The sequence below is a fragment of the Entamoeba nuttalli genome, assembly GCF_000257125.1.
Source record: "Entamoeba nuttalli P19 unplaced genomic scaffold asmbl_9628, whole genome shotgun sequence".
Classification (NCBI taxonomy): domain Eukaryota; phylum Evosea; order Mastigamoebida; family Endamoebidae; genus Entamoeba; species Entamoeba nuttalli.
The window spans coordinates 1-17,340 of record NW_008579739.1 but is presented as its reverse complement, the minus strand read 5'-3'; the positions used below and the strand labels follow the sequence as shown (position 1 = coordinate 17,340).

General features: G+C 24.9%; 10 protein-coding genes across 10 annotated transcripts; 5 read left to right on the top strand and 5 right to left on the bottom strand.

The window, feature by feature from the left end:
* Positions 1-2,091: 2,091 nt before the first annotated feature.
* On the top strand, positions 2,092-3,458 carry ENU1_202950 (dolychil-diphosphooligosaccharide-- protein glycosyltransferase subunit, putative; the record flags this gene model as incomplete). Its single annotated transcript, XM_008862164.1, has 2 exons — positions 2,092-2,264; positions 2,411-3,458. The coding sequence occupies 2 exons, from the start codon at positions 2,092-2,094 to the stop codon at positions 3,456-3,458; spliced, it is 1,221 nt and encodes a 406-aa protein (XP_008860386.1).
* Positions 3,459-6,714: 3,256 nt separating this feature from the next.
* On the top strand, positions 6,715-7,358 carry ENU1_202940 (Rab family GTPase; the record flags this gene model as incomplete). Its single annotated transcript, XM_008862163.1, has 2 exons — positions 6,715-6,877; positions 6,928-7,358. 2 exons carry the CDS (start codon positions 6,715-6,717, stop codon positions 7,356-7,358), a joined length of 594 nt encoding a protein of 197 aa, XP_008860385.1.
* Positions 7,359-7,539: 181 nt separating this feature from the next.
* ENU1_202930 (hypothetical protein) lies at positions 7,540-7,824 on the top strand (the record flags this gene model as incomplete). The annotated part of the gene is made up of 1 exon (XM_008862162.1): positions 7,540-7,824. The coding sequence occupies one exon, from the start codon at positions 7,540-7,542 to the stop codon at positions 7,822-7,824; it is 285 nt and encodes a 94-aa protein (XP_008860384.1).
* A 559-nt stretch (positions 7,825-8,383) lies between these two features.
* On the bottom strand, positions 8,384-9,196 carry ENU1_202920 (hypothetical protein; the record flags this gene model as incomplete). Its single annotated transcript, XM_008862161.1, has 1 exon — positions 8,384-9,196. One exon carries the CDS (start codon positions 9,194-9,196, stop codon positions 8,384-8,386), a length of 813 nt encoding a protein of 270 aa, XP_008860383.1.
* A 129-nt stretch (positions 9,197-9,325) lies between these two features.
* ENU1_202910 (amino acid permease, putative) lies at positions 9,326-10,954 on the bottom strand (the record flags this gene model as incomplete). The annotated part of the gene is made up of 2 exons (XM_008862160.1): positions 9,326-10,782; positions 10,924-10,954. 2 exons carry the CDS (start codon positions 10,952-10,954, stop codon positions 9,326-9,328), a joined length of 1,488 nt encoding a protein of 495 aa, XP_008860382.1.
* A 1,224-nt stretch (positions 10,955-12,178) lies between these two features.
* On the bottom strand, positions 12,179-12,709 carry ENU1_202900 (ADP-ribosylation factor 1, putative; the record flags this gene model as incomplete). Its single annotated transcript, XM_008862159.1, has 1 exon — positions 12,179-12,709. One exon carries the CDS (start codon positions 12,707-12,709, stop codon positions 12,179-12,181), a length of 531 nt encoding a protein of 176 aa, XP_008860381.1.
* Positions 12,710-12,957: 248 nt separating this feature from the next.
* ENU1_202890 (co-chaperone protein, putative) lies at positions 12,958-13,869 on the top strand (the record flags this gene model as incomplete). Its single annotated transcript, XM_008862158.1, has 1 exon — positions 12,958-13,869. The coding sequence occupies one exon, from the start codon at positions 12,958-12,960 to the stop codon at positions 13,867-13,869; it is 912 nt and encodes a 303-aa protein (XP_008860380.1).
* A 269-nt stretch (positions 13,870-14,138) lies between these two features.
* Positions 14,139-14,552, top strand: ENU1_202880 (ribosomal protein L34e protein; the record flags this gene model as incomplete). The annotated part of the gene is made up of 1 exon (XM_008862157.1): positions 14,139-14,552. One exon carries the CDS (start codon positions 14,139-14,141, stop codon positions 14,550-14,552), a length of 414 nt encoding a protein of 137 aa, XP_008860379.1.
* A 194-nt stretch (positions 14,553-14,746) lies between these two features.
* On the bottom strand, positions 14,747-15,415 carry ENU1_202870 (TolA family protein, putative; the record flags this gene model as incomplete). The annotated part of the gene is made up of 1 exon (XM_008862156.1): positions 14,747-15,415. One exon carries the CDS (start codon positions 15,413-15,415, stop codon positions 14,747-14,749), a length of 669 nt encoding a protein of 222 aa, XP_008860378.1.
* Positions 15,416-15,617: 202 nt separating this feature from the next.
* ENU1_202860 (hypothetical protein) lies at positions 15,618-17,180 on the bottom strand (the record flags this gene model as incomplete). Its single annotated transcript, XM_008862155.1, has 1 exon — positions 15,618-17,180. The coding sequence occupies one exon, from the start codon at positions 17,178-17,180 to the stop codon at positions 15,618-15,620; it is 1,563 nt and encodes a 520-aa protein (XP_008860377.1).
* Positions 17,181-17,340: the final 160 nt, after the last annotated feature.

Here is a 17,340-nt window from a genome sequence, read left to right as displayed (position 1 = left end):
GACACTTTTATTGAATAGTTCTCATTTTTAAAATAAAAATATACCATTTATTTCTTCTTTCTTTTCTTATTTTGTTATCTCTTTTCTTTTATTACTTTTTATTTTCTTTTTTCATACTCAATTTCTTACTTTCTTTTTATTCTTTTATATCTTTCTCTTCTTACTTTCTTTTTTTTGCTTTTTTGTTGCAAATAATAAACGAAAAAATGATTACTTATAATTAAATTAGTTGGTTGTTTTTATTTCACTTTTTGTATAATCTAATCCATTTCTTCTTTATTTCTTCACTACTTGTTTATTATATGTACTACTTTTATTTTTTTGTTTAATTCATTATACCTTAATTCTCTTCTCAATATCAACTAAAAACATTGTTAATTTACATCTATTAATTATTTGTTGCTTAATTTAGTACATTTTTATTTTTGATATGAATTTTATAAAATAATAAATGAACATTTTTTATTTCATTATTAACAAATATTTAATGAATGAATATAAAATCGATTTGATAATATTCATTTATAATATAATATAATTATTTTGATAGACATTGAATATTGTATTTATTTTGACATAAAAATGTATTAAATTGATATTTCAAAATATAGTACTAATAAAACAAAATCGTTAGATATTTAATGTTATCATATTCACAACCAAGTTAAGTCAAGAAATTTCGTTATTTTAACAACTTATTATTATAACCATAATTTTTAATTAAACAAATAGAAATTAAATATTTTTAATATCTTATTATCATTTAATTTGTTACATTAATATTAATTCACATTGTATATTTATGTTAATTATATTACATATTATATTATAAAATGTTTAAATAAGTATTATATAACATATAACAATGAATAAAATATTAACAAAAATATAAAATACATAAACAAAAATATAGAACTATTAAAACTGTCTTGAAAGAAGAACCAAACCAACAAATTATTCAAAAATATCATATATTAAAATATGATAAAACAAGTTATATTAAAACAACAAACAGACTAATAGAAGCAAGGTGATGAATATATAGAATAGAAATAAGAATAAACAAAGAATAATAAGAAGTAAAGAGAAAGAAATCAAATAAGAAAGAAACAATTATACAATAAATAAAGAAGAATAACCAGGTAATATTTATAACATTCACACAACAAAATAAATTTATGAAATTAACAAACACTATGATTTAAATACAGTTTTATACAAAAAATATAATTAATAAAAATAATAAAGATAATTCAAATAAAATAAATAAAAGAATGAAGAAAAAATAAATAGTAAGAGGAATAATAATTTCAATAAATTAATGAACGTAATCCATCAACATAAAAGAAAAATAATACAAATAAAGTAAATGGATGAATAACAAATGAATTAAATAGAAATTAAAATAAAGAAATAAGATATTCATAAATAACATTGTTAATATTACCAATAAATAATTGATTAATAATGAGTCACTAGAATAATATCAATAATAGTCATTAAAAAATGAAATATCTAAAGTCTTCATAGTCAATTATAATAAAACGATACAAATTAAAAGATATAATAAGAATGTCTTTGAACACTATTACAGAAATAAAGAATATTAAAAGCACTAAAATAATCACTTCCCAATAAGAACAAAAAACCACTTATGAATATACATCTTAATTGTTTTTTTATATTATTTACTTGTTCTTTTCTTATTTTCAATTTAATTTCATTCATAGTTATATTCTATATTTCTTATGAATAATGATTTTGTTATCCCTATATTTACTCATACTTTTCTAATTCATTTTTTAAGTCTTCTTTTTATTCATTTTTGCATTGGTATTTCTTTTATCATTTTTGTTATGCTTTTTATTACTATTAATGTTCAATCTCCCTATTCTCCCTTGAATGTTGATTGCTTTTTAATTTTCTTTACAAGACTCAAGAATATTACACAATAAGATAATAAACAGAAATTGTATTTTTATATTGCACAAAAGTTTAAAAAAAAAACTAAATGAATAATAAAAGATGAAACTCAAAAACAAAGAACTTAGAAATTAAAAAAACAAAATAATAACTTAAAAGCAAAGAGCAATGAGAGAAATGATATGGAAAGTCATAGTAATCTTTTTGGTAAAGGCAGTTAAAGGAGCTATTATCAATGAGATAATAGAAGGAGAACTTAATATTGAAAAAATAAATCCAACATTTAGTTATTCAATTGATTTTACATCTGATGAACCAATAAGACAATACACTATGTTAATGTTAATTAATGAAACCAAAAAAATTGGAATGATAAATTGTAATTTAACAAATGAAGAATATAGAAAATATCCAATTAAAATCAAATAGTTTGACAAATTAAAAAATACATTAACAAGTAAATAAGAGAAATTAACAAAAGAATTAGTGGCAAAGAAATATTAAATAAACAAGAAATAATATTAGAATTACCTAATATAACAAGTGGAATAATAAATTGTAGAGAAAATCATATTGGATTTACAGTTAAAAGAACAAAAACAAAAAGTTTATTAAATGAGTATATAATGAGATATCAAGGAAATTTATGTCCAATGTCTTTCTATAAAACTATAATTTGTATTATTAATGTTTATTGTCTTCAATCACAAATCATTTCTAAAGCACCATTTTATCAAGTTATTACAAATATTAATAACAATATTCAAAGGTTTATTCTTGAAGACTATGTTGGAACTAAAGACCATTGGTTTTTTATTGACTTTTATAGTTTTATTGATCCTATTCAAATAGAATTAATTCAAAAATTCATTTCTATTGAAAAGAATAATCAATACTTTATTGAAGAACACTTTATTAATGTAAAAAATATTGGAAATGAATTGGATGGTCCATTTGAAAGAATACAATATGAAGAATTTATAAATGAAAGTGTTTGTTTAAAAAAATTACAATTAAAACTACCATTAGAAAGTCAAATTGATAAATATTATGACTCAACTGGAATTATTTATGGATATTCATCAAAAATTAATAAAAATAATAATATTATTACTATTCAACCAAGATACCCTTTATTAGGTGGTTGGTCTACTTCATTTTCAATTAACTATCATTATAAATTCATTAATAATAATTTAAATATATTAGAAATCCCTCTTATAACAAATAGTTTTCCAATTGGTGTATTAAATTATTCTATTAGTATTAAATTACCTTTTGGAATGAATATTAAAAAATATTGGTTTAATCCGGCTTGTAATAACATCTTTTCTTTTAAAGAAAATCATGTTTTTGGACCATTTTCTTATCAAAAAATTCAAGTTGAATTAAATAATATTGTTTTGGACCAAAACCAAATTTATTTAATGATTGAATATGATACTGTTGATTCTTATTACCAATTATTTATTAAAATAATATTACTTACTTCTCTTTTAGTAATTATTACTCTAATTAATTATTTAACACTTTAATATTTCTTTTATCTTTTTTTTTTGATGTTTTGTTTTTCCTTCTTATTTAAAAATGTCAACAGAACAAAAACAATAAAATGTTTACGTTCCACCCTTACAAGTATATTATTCAAGAGTTTGTTTCTGAAACTATAAATCCTGAAATTTTAAATTTGTATTCTGAAAAATTGAGTAATATATTTAAACAGTACTACTCTGAAAAACCAATGACCTATGACATTACTTTAGAAGATGTTTTATCATCACTCAATGATTACTTCAAAGAAGACACAGCTTGTAATACATACCTAGTTCTCAAGATAAAATAACAAACCATGATGATTTGTAATGAAGTATTACCAAAAACACATCAAGATGTGGGGTGGGAAATGATTTCTCAACATCTAGACAAGTCTACTTCAGTTGATACTTTCCACAAATGACACACAAAAGGAAAAATCCGTGAAAACGTCAATGCTTTTGCACAGTACTATGACGCTTAGTATCAGGCACCAATTCAATATGTACCACACAAGCTAGCAACCCAGTCAAAGTTGCACGTTCTTGATAACATCAAAGTCCATACTATTTGGGTCTATCTATTAGAACAAGTTATGCCCGAAAGCACTATCCCCAGTTATCATAAACTTAAATTATTGAATGGACACGTAGATCTACTCACATCATGCTTAGTAAGAATACTTTGTTCAAGACAGCTCTGTTTTCTCGAAAGAAAGTATCCAGAGTATCAACTGATTTGTTACACTTTGACCATAACGTGGCTGGATACTTGATCAAACATATCTTTAAAGATATATTTACAAGCGTAGAGGGATACAATGCAAACAGATCTTTCAATGGGGAAGGCTTTTTGAAAAATTGCCAAAGAATAGTTAAATATTTCATCAACACATCATTGACGTTTCCTGATTCTACAATACATATTAAAAGGAAGGGAGTAGGTCACCAGTTACACAAATTATCGGATCCATAGCAAACGCAGTAGTGCTATTAGCCTGCTTAGATATGCTTAACATATCTGTGAGAGATTATATGATTTTAGGAGATGATGCTCTTATTATCTCTGATCAGCTTTTGAATATCAAGTCGGTTAAAGGGTTGGAATCCCTTCCAATGATGAATGTTCATTTTGTTCTTTCTCCAGACAAATATAAGATACACCACAATGACAAGATTGTTGAATTTATTGGATATGAATTTTCTAATGGTAAACACATTACAAAGATATTCAAACTAGATACTAGATGTACTTTAATGGATAGGCTCATGTCTCTAGAGCAATCTGCTTCTAGAATTACTGCTCAGTACTTGGTTGGTTGATTTGAACTACAAGGATTTGACAAATGAGTTCAAAATCTTTCTATCTATCACTTAGACATTCAGAAAGATGAGTATCAAAAGTTTAAATATGTACTTGGACTAAGTAAGGAGACTATTGATGATATTATTGTAACTTCAAGAACGTCTGTTGCGATTCAATATACTAGCATCGAAACCAGGAAGTCAGCAATGTGTTTTTGAAGCTTGGTATGTGCTTTTCAATAGTTAAATAAATGAATACTTTTTCCCAGATTTAAGGTGTTACGTCTGAAACACTACACACAAACACTAATACAGTTCAAGCCTCAACTCTCCTAGTTATTATCTGGTTGTGATGATGCCTTTGAATAGAAATGTATTAAGTAATGCCTGTAAAGGGTGCACCAATTTATTATGGTTGAATATTACTTGTTGTAATATAAGAATTGATATTTATTAATACAGAGATTAAGAAATAAATATTAACCAAGAAAAAGGATATACTATTGTTAAGACTAAAAGAAAATCAGTCAAAGTAATATAGGGGTAATGAAATGCTCTTTTCTCTCATTCATAAAATAAAGTAAAATGAGGAAAATAAGATTGTTTAAAATTAAAGTAGAAATCAAAAGAAGAAGACTAAAAAGAAGGAATAAGCAGAAGAGGTTTGAGAAAATTTTAAATAGGAACAAATAAAGTAAAGGAATTCTTTAACCATGCTCTTAGAAAAATCTAAAGGATAGTTTAAACAACGAGATTACTCTTTTTTTTTTAATAACAACGAAGGGATGGGATTAATCTCCTCTAAACTAGGAAGAATAGATGAAAATTCTATTAACTTAATTAACTTATTTTTGTTGTTTTTCCTTTTTTGTATTATTTTGATGATATTAAAATAAAATGAAAAGACAAAAAGGAATAAATAAGAAAGTAAATAATGAATTAGAAAGAAAAAATAGAATAGAAGAGATGCAACTAGAATGCTTTTTATATTATAGAAAATAAAAGAACTAACATAAAAACTTGAATGTGAATGAGTGAATTATTTGATAATTGTTGAGTAAATTAATAGTAGTAAAATTTTATTGTAGGTACAAAAGATAAGAATTAGAAATCACAAGAACCAGATATAAAAGTATTACTAGAAAAATCACTAGAATAGTCTGAACTATCATCAGAAAAATCAAATGAGAATTCAACTTTTTTTACTTGTAATGGACTTATTGGAACAAAAACATTACCAATATCACAACGCAAGAAATTAGTATCATAGCCATTATTAATACTCATTTGTAATGAGTTTAATGTAGGAAGAAGTGGGTTAGCGTTGCGGCAAGTCATTAAATAATAAAAATGAGTATTGCTTTAAATATCTCTGAATAGCCAATAAAATGGTTTCTTTTTATTTTTTCTTTCTATTTTCTTAATTTTAGAATTCTTTCTATTTCTTTCTAATTATTTTTTTATTGTTTTTTTAATTATTTAATTGATCTTTCTAAGAATAAAGAAGAATCTAGTCTTATTATTTAATATAGTTTTTATTATTATATCTTAATCCTTTTTTCAAAAATAAATTCCAATTTAATTACAAACAAATCATTATATTTCAGTTATTTGTTCAAATTAAATCTTCTCTTTACTTCTCTTAATGTTTTTTTTCTGAAGTGAAATACATACAACAATTCAATTTTATGGTAGTTAATATATTATAATTAATTCATTTAATTTTATAGGGGTATATATTTGTTTTAGCATAAAAACCCGATAAATGCCAATATTACTCAAATTTAGTTAGTTAATATGTTAAATGAAAAATAACAAAAAAATTCTTATTTAAAGAAAAACAAAAAATTTGAAATTCATTTCTATTTTATTCCATACGATCTTGAATGAAAATAAGCACTAAAAAATTATTTAGAAGAAACAAATGAATAAACCCAAGAAGACGTTATTAAAAATGATTCTAATTGGGGATTCTGCAGTTGGTAAATCATCATTAATGAATCAATTTATTAACAAATCTTTTACTGCACAATATAAAGCAACAATTGGAGCAGATTTTTTAACAAAAGAAATTGACGTTGACGGTGAAAGTGTTGCATTACAAGTCTGGGACACTGGTTTGTTTTTTCAATTATGGAATAGTTGTTAATCAAATCTAACAAATCAGCTGGACATGAAAAATTTATGAGTTTTGGACAAGCGTTTTATCGTGGAAGTGACTGTTGTTTCTTAGTTTTTGATGTAACAAATGAACAATCATTTCAGTCTCTAGACACATGGAAAAATGACTTTCTGTCTGGAGCTAATCCTACAAATGCTACAAATTTCCCATTTGTTGTAATGGGAAATAAAGTTGATGAGGATGCAGCAAAAAGAGTTGTTAGTAACGAACAAGCAAAAGATTGGTGTGAAAATAATGGTGATATTCCTTATTATGAAACTTCTGCTAAATCAGGATTGAATGTAGAAGAAGCATTTTTGACTGTTGCTAGAAAAGTAGTTAAAACTATGAAAAAAGAAGATAATCATCCAGTCCCTATTAGTACTATTTCTATTGATGGCAATACTTCAACTGAACCAAATAAGAGCTGTTGTTAAATTCAATGTTAGGTTCTCCTATTTATTATTATATCTACTTATTTTTTTTTTTGAATAAATCATTTTTATAGGAAAAGCTCTTTTCTCATTTATATATGAGATGATACAATCATTAAATTATAACAAAACGAAAAGACAACCCCTTTTAATAACATTACTGTAAAGAGAAGCAACAAAAAAAATGGAAACCACTAATATTGTAACAGATGCTCCTAATGTTGGAGAGCATGGACAAACTAAGATTGATTATTATGACTTGAAATTAAAGTATAAGAACTTAAAGAATGAAGTTGGTATGTTAGAAAAGAAAAAGAAAGTATACGAAAAGCATAATGTCCCTACAGAAGATAAAGAAATGCTCGATAATGAAATTACCACAAAACAAAATGAACTTCAACAAGCTAAAACTATGTACAAAGAGAAAAAGTCTCAAAGAATGAAGGAAATTTTCCATAGGTCAGCATAAAAACTATTTGAAGTTTATTACTTATGAGAAATTTATTCTTTATTATCAATTTTTTGAGTTATTAAAAGCATCAAAAAAAAATAGTAAAAGTTAACATCTTTTAAGTTAGTTTTTCAATGTCCAACGAACAATCCAATAATTTATCTTAAATGACAAATGCACAAAACCAAACATCTTCACTTATACTTCTTGATGTTTAAGAAAAATACTACACTGGTCAAGTACTTATCCTATATAAATGTGAAATTGAACCTTAAGAAACATTACCACAATATTCTTAGCAATCATTCTCTTATAATTTAAGTTATGTTCCATGCATTGATGAAGAAACATATACCAGTGATAAATTAACCAAAAAGCTATCAACATCTTCATTTGAAGAAATGAAAAAGTCTCAAAGAATACTATCAAAAAATCAGACCCTTACTTATTAATGATAATCATTGTTAACAATTTCTTATTTCTTTTATGAGTGTCAATGTTTATTAAATTTATTTTGATAGACAAACTTTTGTTATGATAATAAATAAAATTTAAACCCTTTGTGTTAAGAAATTTATTAAATTAATTGAATAATGTTCCAAATAAAAACTCTTCTAATTTTAATAGTAGTTTGTTTCGTGTCTATTTGGTTTGTCATCCAAGAACGAACTACTTGTTTGAATAAAGGATTAACATGGTTTTCAATGTCATTGATAATTATTTCTTTTTTAAATAAATAGAAATAATTATCAATAAATAAGTATGGCTGTTCATTGTTTAAATGGATGTCAAAATAGTTAAATGTATTTGGTTGAACCATTTCTATCCTAGAGTCTATTAAAAAGAAAAATGCTTGATTCATAAAAATCCCAAAATACTTTAGTTCTTCTGTTTCAAATAAGATTAATGAATTTGATAAAGTACTCCAAATTATATTCCTAATATCTACTTGTCTATCCTCATAATATAAATTGAAGATGAGACTATTTTGAAAACTATTATTAAGAATATTTGTAATAACATAAGAAGGTGCTTCATTAGTCGTCTTTTCTTCAATATTCTGTTTTTGTGTTTTTTGGGACAATACCAATTCTTGGACAGTTGGTTCTCTTGATTTTCTATTAATGTTACTTTGTTGTTTTTCTTTTTCTTTCTTTATAGTTTCTGCTTCAATAGAAGCTTTTAATTTATTAATTTGATCTTCTTTCTCTTTAATCTTTTCTGTATTTTCAATAATAGAATTTTTTAATTCTTTATTTTCAAGTTTGACCACGTCTATCTTATTAAGAAGATTTCCCCAACTCTCGTAAATATAGTTATATTTTCTTAGAACGTTTTTGACTTTGGTTGAAATATTTTTTTCAATCTTTGTTAAGTCAATATCTTCCATTTGTATTTTTTTAGTACAGTTCTTTTTTTCATAAACATCATTTATCTTCTTTGTTCAAAAAAAGTAAAAAAAAATAAAATAAACACCAGTTATATTTCCCTGTACAACTTAAATACTCTTCTAGTGTAGTCATGATTCATATCCTGTATTTTCCAGTTCTACTCGTGTTGATTTCTTCTTTAGAATTAGTACCACAGTAATGGTAATTAATTCACAGATGAATAAGACAACTAACCCAATGCCAATAACATACCATTCTCCCACTTTATAGAATAACTGAAAAATTGATAATAAAATTGTTGGAAGAACAAATAATGTTAATAATATTGGATGGAATGGTAAATAGAACAAAGCCTCGACTTCTGCTTTCTTAATATATGCCCTCCAACGAATAACCAAATATGAACACATAATAAAGAGTGTTGAAATTGATAAGAACCACATTTGAAGTGATACAATTTGGTTAAATGTTACAAAAATTGCTATAGAAAAAGAAAATACAGATTGGAATAAAATTGCAAAATATGGTGTAGCAGTTCCTGCAAAGGAACGAGAAAAAATTCTTGGAAGGAAATTGAATTGAGTTGCATGACATAAACCTTGAGATGATGTTTGTAAGAACATTGCCGCTAATCCAAATACACCACAGATTGTAGCTACTTCAATAACATATGAAAGTGGTTGCCATAATTTATTTGCCATAGAAACATATAAAGGTTCAATAGATGTGTATGGTGAGTCTAAGTGTGAAGGAGGAATAGTAAAATCTAATGTAGTAACTAAGTCCATAGTAGGAATGATATATGTCATTACAACAAGTAACAATGCAACAACCATGGCTATTGGAACATCTCTTTTTGGTTTTTTAGCTTGTGAACTTACATTTCCAACAAAATCCCATCCCATTAAATTAAACATAACAATACTAATCATTTTAGGAAAAGATGCCTCATCAGAAACAACATTGAAATTAACAAGTTGACTTAAATCCAATTTTGGTGTTGCAATAAAGAAAAGTATCACAAATGGTAATATAACACAAACTGTTAATACAACACCAACTGAAGATAACTTTTTAGCCCCTAATATATTTACACTGATTAATATAGAAACAAAAATAATCAATGTTGGGATTTTTAATATAAAATATGTCCATGTAAAATCCTGGAAATCAAAGAATAAAAATTGATGATAAAGAGTATTGATATAATCATAATATAATGCCATATATCCAGCATTACATGAAACATTAAATACGGTTCTAACTATAGAATGAAATAACCCAACATGATATCCAAATGCTTTGTATACCCATTCATTATATCCTCCCTCAAATCTTACAGATAATTCTGCCATAGTCATTGATTGTGGAAGTGCCCACAACACTGCAATAACTAACAAACTCCATAAACTCCATGCAGGGTTAGAAACAAGAATGGATTCCTCAAAACCAAAAGGACCACCCCCAATGGAAAAATAAACAACAATAGCCAAATTAAACCAAGTGATTGTCCCATGTCGATTGGTAGCATTAGCTTCTGTTGCTGATGATTCAATGACATCAACAAAAAAATCTTTTGAAATAGCTACAGCATAAGGTTAATATATTTCAAATAACTTTTCTTTTTGTGTCAAATTCATTTCTTAAATATTGGTATACTTGCCAAAAGTAATAAAATCCACAAATAAAACCAAGAAAAATAAATAGTTGTGGACAAATGACAAACATGGAGTAGTTGATGGTGCAGGTGATGACATTATAACACCCTCATCCAAAATACTCATCACTTCTCTATTTTTTTTAAGATTGAATCATTTCTCTGTTCAACCCTTTTTTTATCTACCTAACTAAACGAAATATTCCCGAAAATTTACATATTTTTCTTTAAAAAAAGTTTATGATTTATTTTAACCAATTTTTGAAGTTCATTTTTATTTTGTAAAAACTTGTATAATATAGAAAGGTAAAGTGATAAAGAACTGTTCACCTCAAATTGACAGGAATGAAACTTTACTTTAAGATACCAAAACTGAAAGATAAACTCTATAGTTTATACCGTTAATGAGTAGTCAAAACCTAATTATTAAACATTATTAATGAATAATTATCTTTTTTATTTTATTTGGAGAAAGGAATATTAAAATCTTCAGTATTTCATTTTTGTTATTCTTTTTCATAGAATTAAAAAAATTCTTCTGTGGATTTATCATCCTTTATTTCTATTGGAGTATTTATACTAAAAACAATTATGTTAGAACATAATTTTCTAAATATATAATAAATTTATTTTTTTGAGTAATTAAATAAAAGAATGAAGACATTAGTTGTAGAAATATAATACTTAAATGATTAAAGACTTCATTTTAATAATTCTTCCTTTTTTTATCAATTACACAATAATGTAATTCCATTATCAAAAAAAAAAGAAAACAAATAACTTCTCACTTTCAACTATTTTTTTTTTCTAAACATTATCTTCATTACTCAATTTAATAATGTAATGCTTATACTTTTTAATTAAAAATAAATGTTCATAAGAGACTTTATGAGTCTTGATAACTTAGTTAGTAAATTTTAAAAGTGATTTTTAACACAACTCTAAAAAACTAAAACATCTTATCATGATTATTCTTTTTGAATTATTAGAAATAATTGCCTTTTGTTCAAAGAATTTTAAAGTAACAATAAGGTTTTGTGATATTATCACTGTTATTATTTTTATAATGACACAACTTTGACAAGTCATTCTAATTTTTTTCTAGAGTCTTTTGATATTCTCAGGTGAGTGTATTCGTATTAAGAATGATTTATAATTATTTCAATTTATTTATTCTCAATAAAACTATTCATAGGATTCTTCAAAAAGTTTTCTTCATTCTATTTGATGAAAATTTTTATCGAAACAACATATTATACTGAAAATGGCTCAAACATTAATCTTTAAATAAAAAATATTTAATTCATTTATGAATTAAATATTGTTATTCAAGTCTTGATGAAAGCCAATCAAGACCTTCATAAAGACCATCCCCATTTGTTGCACATGATGTTTGACAATACCATTCTCTATCTTTTATTGATGATAACATTAAACCTTTTGCAATTTCACTAACACTTTTGGCATGAGGAAGGTCATGTTTATTGGCAAAAATGAGTAAAGGAACTCCTTTCAAATAGTCATCATTAAGAACATTGAATAAAACAATTCTTGCTTCCTCTAAACGTTCACTATCATCATTTGAATCAACAACAAAAATTATAGCATTTGTACCAGAGTAATAGTATCTCCATAAAGGTCTTAATTTATTTTGTCCTCCAATATCCCAAACATTAAAATGAAGGTTCTTATAATCAATAGTCTCTAGATTAAATCCAATAGTTGGTATTGTTGTAACAAGATCACCAATCTTTAATTTATAAAGAATTGTAGTTTTTCCAGCTGCATCTAATCCAATCATAAGGATTCTTGTTTCTTTTTTAACACTAAGTATTTTAGACAACCAATTTCCCATTGTTTAATTAATGAGTTGTGCATTACAACTACTTCTTTAAATACAACTGAATTAGTCATTCATCAGAACAAAATTTCTATCAATAAGTCTTAACCAAAACATTTCTTCTGGGTGATTTTTCTTTTCAAATGAAAATTTTTTGAATGATTTTAATAAAATACGTTATATATTACAAAAAAATTAAAAGGAAAAAGAATTTAATTAAACAAAAAAAACCCTAAACATCGACAAAACCAGAAATAATAAACATGACAAATATCCCATGGGAACAAAATCCTTTTTTTGCAACAGAAGTACCAGAAAATGGAAATGAGTTGTTTGATGCATTGGCAGCGTTAAAATATGAAGGAACACCAGATGAACAAGCAACTAATTTCAGAGAACAAGGAAATGAATGTTTTAAAGTTGGTAAGATTAAAGATGCTTTTGAATATTATACTGAAGGTATTCAAGCAAAACCAACAGACTTAAATTTGCTTGCAGCTTTATATTCTAATAGAGCTGCATGTCAAATTAAAATGGAAAATTTTGGTAGGGCATATGATGATTGTACTGAATCGTTAAAGTGTGTTCCAAATAATGTTAAATGTTACTATAGAATGGCAACAGCTAAATTAAGACTTCATAAGTATGATGATGCTTTAGTTTGTATTGACCTTGGACTTAACCTTAAGAAAAATGATCCAGAATTTATTAAATTAAGAGATTTTTGTATTGAAATGAAAAAACGAATGACTATCACTGAAGAACCTAAAAATTATGAAAAGTTTTTACGTAAAAAGGGTATTATTCAACGTGATTTTGATTTAATGACTGATATGGGTATGTATGTTCCATTAAATATTAATATAGATAAAGATTCAGACGTTTTATTATTCCCTGTGATTGTATTATATCCTGAAAGTAATCAAAGTGATTGCCTTCGTGATTGTACTCCTGACACACAATTAGAAGACATCTTATTTACTTTAATGGCTGATGGTCTACCTTGGGATAAAGCTCATAGATACAATATTAAAAATTGTATAGTTAAAGTTCATGACAAAGAAACTGATGAACAAGTTGTTGTGTTAAAACAAATGAAATTGATGAATCTCCTTCGTAATTATTCTTTCCTATACAAATCTGCAGCCTTTTTATATGTGTATCCTGCTAAATGAATTTTTTAAAGTATCTTAAATTTTATTTTATTTTTGAGGTAATAAAATAAATTGATAGTATAAAAGATAATATTTTTTAATAAAATTATTTTGTATTAAAAAAGAATAAAAAAGATTAAAAACAACAAATCACATTTAAAGAAATATTTTGTTATATAAATTAAAAAAAGGTGTTATTCTATAAAAGAATAATAAAAAAGTTAAATAGAATAATAACTAATGAGCAAGAAAAACAACCCTATAATCTGAAATTGATTGATTAGCTCGTAATGGCTGTCAGAGTAACATACGTCAGAAAACACTCATACAATACCAAATCTAATGGAATCAGAATTGTTAAAACTGCTGGAGGAAAGATGACTGTTCAACACAGACAAAAAATTTCTAATGGAGTTAAATGTGGTGATTGCGGATGTGTTCTTGCTGGTATAAGACACATTAGACCACATCAATATGGATGGTTAGGAAAGAGCAAGAGAACTGTCACTCGTGCATATGGAGGAGTTAGATGCCATAAATGTGTCCAAAAGAAAATCCTCAGAGCTTTTCTTATTAATGAACATAACTTAATTAAATTAGCAGCTGCTAAAAGTAATTTAGAAAACAAACAAAATGTTAAAGAAGATAAGAAGAAAGCTACTAAGACTATCAAGAAGGCTGATAAGAAAAATCAAAAGAAATAAATTGAGTTGTTTCTGATTGTTGTTAGTTTATTTAATGAAAGTTTTATTTGATTTGTTAATTAAATATTTTATTAAACATTCAAGAAGAATAAAGAATAAATTATTCTTTATATTAGAAGAAGTTCTATTTCAAAGAAATATCAAACTTTTCATTTATAAAAATGAATTCAATTAGCTAATGTAAGAAAAATTACTTACTTGGCAACTCCTCCTTTCTTTTGTGGTTTATATTTCTTTGCTTCTTCAAGTTCTCTTGCTAACCACCAAAGAGCACCAGCTGGGGATTCTCCATCTCCTCCACTCTTTTGTGCTTTTCTAACTGAAGCTTCGGCAGTTAAAAGTGCTCTATTCAATTCAGTTTTATCACCAGAAAGAAGTTGTTGAAGTTCATTATTAGCTCTCATAGCAGCAACACCAGTTCCTTGAGCAGCTTTCTTCTCTAAATCTTTCTTTTTATCTTCAATCTTTTGAATTTCATTTTGTACATCTTCCATTGCTTTTTGTGCTTTAATAAGAGCCTCATTAGTTCCTTGAGGTCTAGCCATTAACTCCTTAATGGTTTGATTATATTTGTATAAAAGAAATTCAATGAATGCAATTTTCTTAAACTTTGGATCTGAAACATTAAGTTTTTGTCTCATCTCTTGGACTGAGAATGGAATTCCTTCTTTTTCAAAGAATCTATGTGCTCCAAATTCATCAAGTTTACTTCCATTTGCTCCATTTTCTACATCAAGTTCAGTAACAAGGAAATATAATCTCCAAATATTTTCTGCGTCTTTTCCAGCTTCAGCCCAGAAAGCATTAAGGAAGAAAATAGCTTGGTCCTTATAATTTTTATTAGTGACGTCTTTAAATTCCATTTCTAATGAATAAAAATTTTGATCTGTTATTCTTCTTTTTAAGCCAACTTGTTATTCGTTCCTCATTAGTTAATTATTTAATATAATATTTTTTATTATTCATTTTAATATCTTTTTTTTTTATCGTTGAATCTAAAAGTTAGTAACTGGTTTATATTTTGACGGCGATCTTAAAAAAATTAAGTTTTGGGAAAAAAAAATATCATTTAAGATATAAATTATCTATATTTGGAGCATATATTAAGGAAGGATGATTTTGTCTTAAATAACAGTTTTTAATAGAAGTTGGAAAGGTAATAGTGTGAAGATTAGAATATCCTATGTAAAGGTCAGTTATGTTACTTTCAGAGATGTTTAATGATGAAACTATGGTACAATATTCTAACTCGAAACGAGTTAATGTCTTTGGTATTTGTATATTTTTAAAAGAAGATGAAACAATGATAAGGTCTTTTAAACAAATGAATTGAGAAATATCAATTTCATTCATATTTCCAAATTCTAATGACTCTATTAGTTGGGGGTTTTGAAAATGATAAAAATGGTCATCATAAACCATTACTTTTGTAAGTTTACTTGTAAGATCATTAAAGTTATTATTGGTTAATGTCAATGACTCTGTTTCAAATCTTTTTAATGAAGATGGAAGAATTAATTCATTTGTTTTACATTCAAATAAAGATAAAAATGTTAATTGAGGTAATAAGTTAATATTTAAAGGAAGAATTGATTTTATTACATGTAATTCATTAATTGAAGTTGGTAAATTAGATAATACAAATAGATGGTTATAAAGATAGAAATTATTAATTTGAATAGAATTAATATTAATAATATTATTAATATCAATTTGTTGTGAGTTAATAAACATTGAATTTATAATATGAGGTAATTCTATTTTCTTTGAGATGATATTTATATCTAATATATCAAGTTTTCTTAAATAATTTAAATTTGTAGAAAGTTTGTCAACAGACAGTTCTTTTAAATAATTAGAAAATTGATATTTTCCTGTTACATTAGTACATGTAATATTTTCACAATATAACATTGATTCATTGTATTCATTATCTGATTTAATAATAGTTTCTTTAGGAAGATATAATAAAGAATTTTTATCATAATTTTCCATTATTTTTATATTTGTATTAAATTCATTATTATTAAAACAACCTTCTTCAGTTTGTATTGTACATTTAGAATATGGAAATAATTTAATAATATTATTAATTTGTTTATTTGTTATTATAATAATTGTATTAATATTTTTTGGAATAGAATAAATAATTTGATATATTGAATGAATTGAAACTTCAATAAATGTTATTTTTAACCATGAAATATTAAAATGACTGAAATCTAAATATTCATTTTTATTAAGAATAATATCTAATTTTCTAATATTTTTAATTGGAATGTATTTTAAATTTTCATATTTACAATGGTGAATTTTAAAATAATATTGTTTTAATTCTGAATATTTTTCTCTTATTTCTTTAATAAATTTTCCATCACATTCAATTGTTTCTAACTTCGGAAATATTTCAATTTGTTTAAATAATAATTTCTTTGTATTAATGTATCTTCCTTTTGGAATAATTAATGATTTATCCTCACATTTATATCGTATCAATGGATTGATTCTTGTTGAATCTATTGCTTCTTTACATTTTTTATTACAAAACAAAAATGTTATAATGTCATTAAATTTTTCAAAGTATTGTAAAACATTCATTAAATAAACCATTTCAAGTTGTGTTTTCATTTGAATATTTAATTAAAAATAAAATTACAGAATTTTGTATTAATTTTTTTTCTTTTCTAAAAATTAGTTTTTTATAAATTCCAATACTCCAAATTAAAACATATTTAATTTACTTAAAAATAACAAAAAATCATTCATTTATTAAAATATTAACAGATTC